Consider the following 7,587-nt stretch of genomic DNA (forward strand, 5'->3'; position numbering starts at 1 on the left):
TAGAGTCTTCACGAAGGTGTTAATGGAACAAAGATCAATACCAGCAATTTGCCCTACACTTAAAGGGTAAAGAGGAAAGAATGAAGATAGTATAAAACGGAAAGAAGACCCTGAAGAGAGGAGATCGAGAAATTGAGAGAAAAAGATTGTAGCAATCAAGAGTGGAACTTGTAATCAAACTTGAAAATCAATATATAAGAACTGATCTTCTCGGACTGTGCCCATGACGATTTTCTTTAGATTCAACCAGTCTACTTTCATTTTCTTGTCATCTGAATCCACTTTACTTGTCATTTGACTCATTAAAACCCAATTTTCCAACTCATTCTTTACAAATTCATTGTATTGGGCTTTTTGGGCCTAAGTTCATACATCTTTTGGGCTTGGGAGCCAAATTGTGACCTTACAATTGGCGCCGTTTGTGGGAACTTCTGGTGTTAAGGTGAGTTTAACATTTAAATATGGTGGGTTCAGGTCCACACCAGGAGGAATCTATGAGGTCTCGATGTCAAGATCATTTCCTTCATCCTGAACAAAGAAGGGACTGGGAGGGAAGTGTGCATACTACTCATACTAGTAGAAGTCAATCTCGAACTAGGAGTCACACCTCTCATGAGGAGAATGCTAGGAACATGCAGCTAGAGATTGATCATTTAAAGAGGAAGTTACGCCATGAACGTTGAAGGCAAACTCCCTCCAATTTTGACTTCTCTTCTAACAATGAAGAGGATGATAGTTATAGACCTAGATCAAGGACTCCTCCCAACGAGTCTTCCTCGTATGATGATGACTACCACCATGAGTGCAGAAGCAAGGACTTATCTTCTGAAGGCTTGGGAAATGATACGATGAGTAGAGTGCTCAACCAAATTTACAAGTCACCTTTCACGCACAAAATTGAGGGAGGGAGACTTCCTCAGTGGTTCACTCAGCCCACATTCACCATGTATAATGGTCGAACAGACCCTGTGGAACATGTAAACCACTTCAACCAAAGAATGGTCATGCACTCCAAGAATGAGACCTTGATGTGTAAGGTATTCCCATCCAGTTTCGGGCATGTGGCGATAAGGTGGTTTGATGGCCTAGGTGCAATTTCCATTGATTCCTTTAAGGAGCTCAATCGGGCACTTAGATCTCGTTTTATTATGTGCAGTAGGGTTTCTCGGCCCTTGGACTCCCTGTTGTCCATGTTCATGTGAGAAACAGAGACCCTGAAAAAGTACTCGAACAGATACTGGGAGATGTTCAATGAGATTGATGGGGACTTTGACGACATGGCTATAAGGAATTTTAAGATCGGCCTACTTGTCGAGCATAATTTGAAAAAGTCCTTGACCAAGAAGTCGGTAAGGAGTGTGCGTTGACTTATGGATCACATTGATGAATACAAACGGGTTGAGGAAGACCAGCAGCAAGGGAAGGGAAAGGCTAAGGTTATCCCTCAGGATAGGAGGGATTTTAGGTCGGACAAATACAATAATAACAGGCCCCAAAGGGATTTTGCTAGGCAATCTAGGTCTACAGCTCCTTAGGTGGTTAACATGGTGTTTTAAGAGCTAGTACATCAAGTCTTGGAGAAGATCAAGAATGAGCCATACTTCAAATGACCAAATAAGATGGGAGGGGACCCCATGAGGCATAACCAAAGTCTTCATTGCCAGTACCACCAAGAATGAGGGCATACCATCGAGGACTATAGAACTTTGTGGAATCATTTGGAGCTACTGGTCAAAGATGGGAGATTACAACAGTTTTTGTATCGGCCCAATGGGTAAGGAGACCAAGCTAGGTCAGGGGCTCAAGGGAACGCTTCTTCGAGGCCTCCTTTAGGCACAATTAATGTCATCTTTACTGCTTCTAGGAGAACTAGTTCTCACCCCTCTAAGGTGATGTCTATAGCTCGGCTACTCACCGAAGACTCTAATCATGAGCCGAAAAAGGCTAGAATGGAGATTCGACCATCGTTGAGTTTTTCGGACGAGAACAAGATTGGAACCATATGGCCACATGATGATGCTTTAGTGGTCACCCTCAGGATAGGAGGGTATGATGTGAAGAGGATATTAATAGACCAGGGCAGTGGTGCAGAGATTATATTCCTTGACTTGTATAAAGGGTTTAACTTAAAGCTCGAGGATTTGACAGCCTATGATTCACATTTGGTAAGCTTTGATGGGAAAGTTGTCATCCTAATAGATCAGATTAGATTTCCTGTGCAAGTAGGTTTAGAGGTAATGGAGGTGGACTTTATTGTAGTGGATGTTTATTCTCCTTACACGGCCATTGTGGCTAGACCCTGGCTTTATGCCCTAGGAGCTATTTCTTCAACTTTGCATTTGAAGGTGAAATATCTGTCAAGGGACCAGATTGAAGAGTTTATGGGGAGTCAATCCATGGCTAGGCAGTGCTTGGTGGCTTAAATCACACATCAGCCTGAGGCTGAGTCCTCGGCCTCTACTGAGGGGGGCTTATAGCAATCAAGAATTTCGGTCCTATCTGCGGATGCGGTGTTGGCAGAGGTAAAGTGTGAGAGGTTGGAGGAAATTGTTATAAATGGTAATCCAGAGAAGTTTTTTCAGGTCGGAGCTCAATTGCCTCCTTTGGAGAAGGAAGAACTATTAGCGTTTCTGAGGAGGAATATTGATGCAGTATCGGAAGAGGCAAAGTGTGAGAGGTTGGAGGAAATTGCTATAGATGGTAATCCGGAGAAGTTTTTTCAGGTCAGAACTCAGTTGCCTCTTTGGGAGAAGGAAGAATTGTTAGCATTTTTGAGGAGGAATATTGATGTGTTCGCATAGAATACTTATGAAGCTCCAGGGGTGGATCCATACTTCATTTGTCATCATCTGAATGTTAACCCAGCTGTCCTCTCGAGGAAGCAACCACCTCGACGCTCATCTAAAAAGCATTCTGACGCTATTAAGGAGAAGGTGAACAAGCTTAAGCATTCTGGGGCTATTAAGGAAGTTTTCTACCCTGAGTGGTTGGCCAATATAGTGGTAGTGAAGAAGAAGAATGAGAAGTGGCAGGTATGTGTGGACTTTACAGATCTAAATAAAGCTTGCCCCAAAGACCCTTTTCCCATGTCTTGAATAGACCAGTTGGTTGATGCCATTGTAGGCCATCCTCAGATGAGCTTCCTGGACGCCTTTCAAGGGTACCGTCAAATACCTTTAGCTTTGGAAGATCAGGAGAAGACAACTTTTGCACATATATTTCTCTAAAACAGCAAGGACTTACTGAAGATTTTAAAGGTGCAATAAGCTTGGAAACAAGTGAAAAGAGGGATCAGGTAGCATCAAAAGCCTAACAAACATGAGGAAGGAGGGATCATATGTTGCCTTGAACTTGAAACACTAGTGGAAGGAAGGATTAAGTAGTGTCATAAGCCCAAGAAACACGAAGGAGGAGAGATCTAATGTTGCTCTAGACTAGAAAGACAAGTGGAAGGAAGGATCAAGTAGTGTCATAAGCCCAAAAAACACAAAAGAGGAGAGATCGAATTTTTCCTTGAACTTGAAAGACTAGTGGAAAGAAGGATCAAGTAGGGTCATGAGCCCAAAAAACACAAAGGAGGAGAGATAAAATGTTGCCTTGAACTTGAACGACTAGTGGAAGGAAGGATCAAGTAGTGTTATGAGCCCAAAAAACATGTAGGAGGAGAGATCAAATGTTGCCTTGAACTTGAAAGAATAGTGGAAGCTAACAATGAGGAAGATGAAAATGAATCTGGAGAATAGGAAGCGTAACTGAAGAGTTATGGTTGGATCAGATGCATAGAGAATAGGATCACATATATAATGGAAGCATGCCACAAATAATGGAATCTGCCTTCTTCTTGTAGGGATTAGTTAGGTGTCGAATCCCCTCATTTACACTAAGAAAAAATATATAAAGTATTAATTTAAGGATGTATCTATGAATGATGAACATGATGATATCAATTTTATGTACCTTCCAGTTTTGTTATTGAAGCCTCAGTGTAAGTAGAAAAAATTACAGATTTTTTTGTGCTAGTTGAGTAGACATATATGAGAATTTTTAAAATTTTAATTTGTACTTTTAAGAATATTGAACCAAATTTTATCAATTTGTATCTGGTTGTCCTCCAAGTTTTTCACAAGATAATATTTGTTCAGTAATTTTTGTTTTTTGGGTAGGTAATAAATAGATCAATGGTTGACAGTTGAGCACTGAGCTCATCCTACGCTTGAGATTAGACTCTTTCCCTTAAGCAGATTTAAGTATTAACATTTGATGACCAAATATGACCAATTAAGTTCAGGGAACCTTTCTTTTTCTTTTTTTTTTCTTTTTTTTTTTGAGAATGAAGTTAAGGGAACCTGAGACTCCAAGGTTTATTTGGAAAGAAAGTGCAAACGGGAAAATACCTTGCTTGGTTGGAGTATAAAATTTCTTGCCATATAAGGCTACAAATTTAATTGAATAGTTTCTACATGCCAAATTCAATGCATTTGGCATGTAAGACATGTCCATCGAAATTTATTGCAATATGAAAGAACACCTCTCTTATATAGGCTACATAATAAATTGCAATATGCTATTCTTATCTGCTAGTCCAGAATTTTTGTCTAGTGCTTTTGGATATAAATATGCCTCCATAATATGTGTTTCTGCAGTTCTCAATGTTTCATATTTCATCTCCATCATCAATACTCATGTTGCCAAGCCAACAAACCCACTTTCCTTCCCAATTCTCTCCATTTCATCAAAGTATGAGAAAGATTTTTGAGGAGGCATGGAGACTACTAAATCGGATCAATGATTTACTAGAAGCTTTTCGCCTTTCAAAAACATATATAATTACAATTGAATGGCAAGTGTTTATTGCCCCATAAATTTTAGTGCCATTTGTATCTTTTTATTTGAGATTTTTTTTTTTTCTTTCAGTCAAAATTTTATCTTTGTCTGTTTAAGTGCTTTGAGTCATATTGCTCAAGATTGTTTTTAAGTCTTAAAAAAGGTAGAGTATTGTAGTAGTTTGAAATTCGACAAAAAATTTAATTTTTTGAAATTTATTACGAATGGATTATTCACATATACAAGAACTCGTTATAATAAAATTAAATACCAATTATTAGCATTTCAGTAGGTGATTTTGTTTTCAGGAATCAAACAAACTGGGATGGCTGCCACTGCAAAAGCATACACTTGCTCCTCATGGCCAATGCATCATGGATTAGGATGCCTGGTTGGATTGGTATGTTCAATCTACTTCTTTCTCTGCTGCTATTGTTGCATTGCTTGAGATTAAAATTTGAAAAATGTATGCGCCTTCTGTAAGTCTGCAATAGGATAATAATTCTTCATTGAATCCTATGATTATTTTTATTATTTTTTATTAATGTTCATAGCTCTTCCAAAATCTGTTATAGAAGCCTCTATGGAATTAGGAATTGTGCGGCACCTTTAGTTTTTTACAATAAAAAGGCAGAATGTAAGAATGTGGAAACAGCAGCAAATACAATCATACTATTTCATTATTGTGGCTGGAATCATTTGCAATCGATTCTTTTTTCCAATATGTATTTTGGGTAAAAGTGCAATTTTCTGTCAATGGACCATTTTCATAATAGAGAGAATACTGATTTCAAATTCTATCAATCAGTTTGAGAGAGAACTGAAAATAGAACCGAATGGATTGATATTGCTTTCGTATAATCCATAGTTTTCTTTACGAGCATTTGAGAATTATTTAATTCCTAGATTTCAGCATGTTGATATGTACGTGTGAGTGTGCGCGTGCGCTTTTAAAATGAATTATTTCAATATTTTCTATTGGGGGCGTAATCATGTGCAAATATATTTCTTTAAAACAGTTAGGGCTTAATGAAGATTTTAAAGGCACAATAAGCCCGGAAACTAGTCAAAAGAGAGATCAAGTGGGATCAAAAGCCTAACAAACATGAGGAAGGAGGGATCATATATTACCTTGAACTTGAAAGACTAGTGGAAGGAAGGATCAAGTAGTGTCATAAGCCCAAAAAACATGAAGGAGGAGAGATCTAATGTTGCCTTGCACTTGAAAGACTACTTGAAGGAAGGATCAAGTAGTCTCATAAGTCCAAAAAGCAGGAAGGAGGAGAGATAAAATGTTTCCTTGAACTTGAAAGACAAGTGAAAGGAAGGATCAAGTAGCGTCATAAGCCCAAAAAACACAGAGGAGGAGAGATCAAATGTTGCCTTGAAGTTGAAAGACTAGTGCAAGAAAGGATCAAGTAGTGTAATAAGCCCAAAAAACACTAATAAGGAGGAGAGGTTAAATGTTGCAAAGGCAATGAAAGCCTTAATCTTGCAACAATGTAAAAATGTATCAACCTTACAAATCCAGCATGAGTATGAAGGAAGTATCCCAAAAGCATATTTTCCTTGTGTATGAGACATTATCATTGTTAACAAATTTATATATTTAGTGATGTATGGAAGATTAGAATACAACGTACGTACCATCCAATGTAACTCTTAGTATGTACAATACCATCCATTGTATCTCTCCAAATATATGAGCTAGGTCTACTAGCTTCCGGTATTGATTTCTTAATGCTTAGTATTAGTTTTTTCATGCTTAATATATGTGCGAATATCAATGTCTCTTCTCTCTCTCTCTCTCTCTCTCTCTCTCTCTCTCTCTCTCTCTCTCTCTCTCTCTCTCTCTCTCTCTCTCTCTCTCTGGTGAGTAATTTTATGTTTGGAAATTATTAATTGTATGTGTGTTAATAATTGGATTGAAAGTTCTTAGGTTCTAAGACTTTAGGATCTAAATGTATTAAAACTTCAATATGTAATGTTGGCAAAAGATGATCATAACATTTAGTCTAAATTTAAGTTGCTCAATGTGTGGTTATGTGTAAAGTTGGAATCGAGTAGTTGTAAGAAATTACTATTCAATTTTTGCAAAACTCGATCGATCGAAAATTAGACTTGATCGATTGAAACTCGTGCAGATTGTTTTTTTGCAGAATTTTCCAACTCATCCCAAACCCATATGACGTGTAGGGTTTTATGTTTTGCCTTAAGTATAAAAGGAAAAACCCTAGCCACGTTTTAGATGTTGTTGATATGCTGTGTGTGTGAATCTCTTGTGAGATCTAGAGGTGTTTACCTTCATACATACTTAGGGTTATCAAGATCAAAATTGATGTCAAGAGCTTGGTGTTCTCTTTGGTTACTGTTTCAAGAGTTTAAAGAAAACACAAGTGGGAGCACTTATGGTTGTTTTGGATCAAGGAAAGAAGTAGTCCATGGATTCGGAATTGTCACGTGGTTGTGGTAGTAAGTTTTCTACTCAAGGTAGCAATAGGATGTTAGTGGTCTAAGTTGCTATTGTAAAACTTCAATTCTTTTATAGTAGATCTGTTTTACTTTGAGGATAGCTAAGTTAAATCCTCCCCAAGTTTTTTTACCGGTTTGGTTTTCCTGGGTTCTCATATCGTGTGCTCTTTATATTTCCTCATTACTTACATGATATGATTTGATTGTGTTAACCTAGATCTGAATAATTTATTTACGTAATCACTTAGCTAAATAACTAGATTATACAACTTGTGTTTTAAGAAATCTAAA

At 37.8% G+C, this 7,587-nt stretch overlaps 1 protein-coding gene across 1 annotated transcript; it reads left to right on the forward strand.

Moving 5' to 3' along the window:
- The first annotated feature begins 1,892 nt into the window (after positions 1–1,892).
- Positions 1,893–3,313, forward strand: LOC115951961. The gene is made up of 4 exons (XM_031069069.1): positions 1,893–2,414; positions 2,583–2,723; positions 2,802–3,032; positions 3,233–3,313. Exons 1-4 carry the CDS (start codon positions 1,893–1,895, stop codon positions 3,311–3,313), a joined length of 975 nt encoding a protein of 324 aa, XP_030924929.1.
- Positions 3,314–7,587: the final 4,274 nt, after the last annotated feature.

This window comes from Quercus lobata, chromosome 7, assembly GCF_001633185.2.
Source record: "Quercus lobata isolate SW786 chromosome 7, ValleyOak3.0 Primary Assembly, whole genome shotgun sequence".
Classification (NCBI taxonomy): domain Eukaryota; kingdom Viridiplantae; phylum Streptophyta; class Magnoliopsida; order Fagales; family Fagaceae; genus Quercus; species Quercus lobata.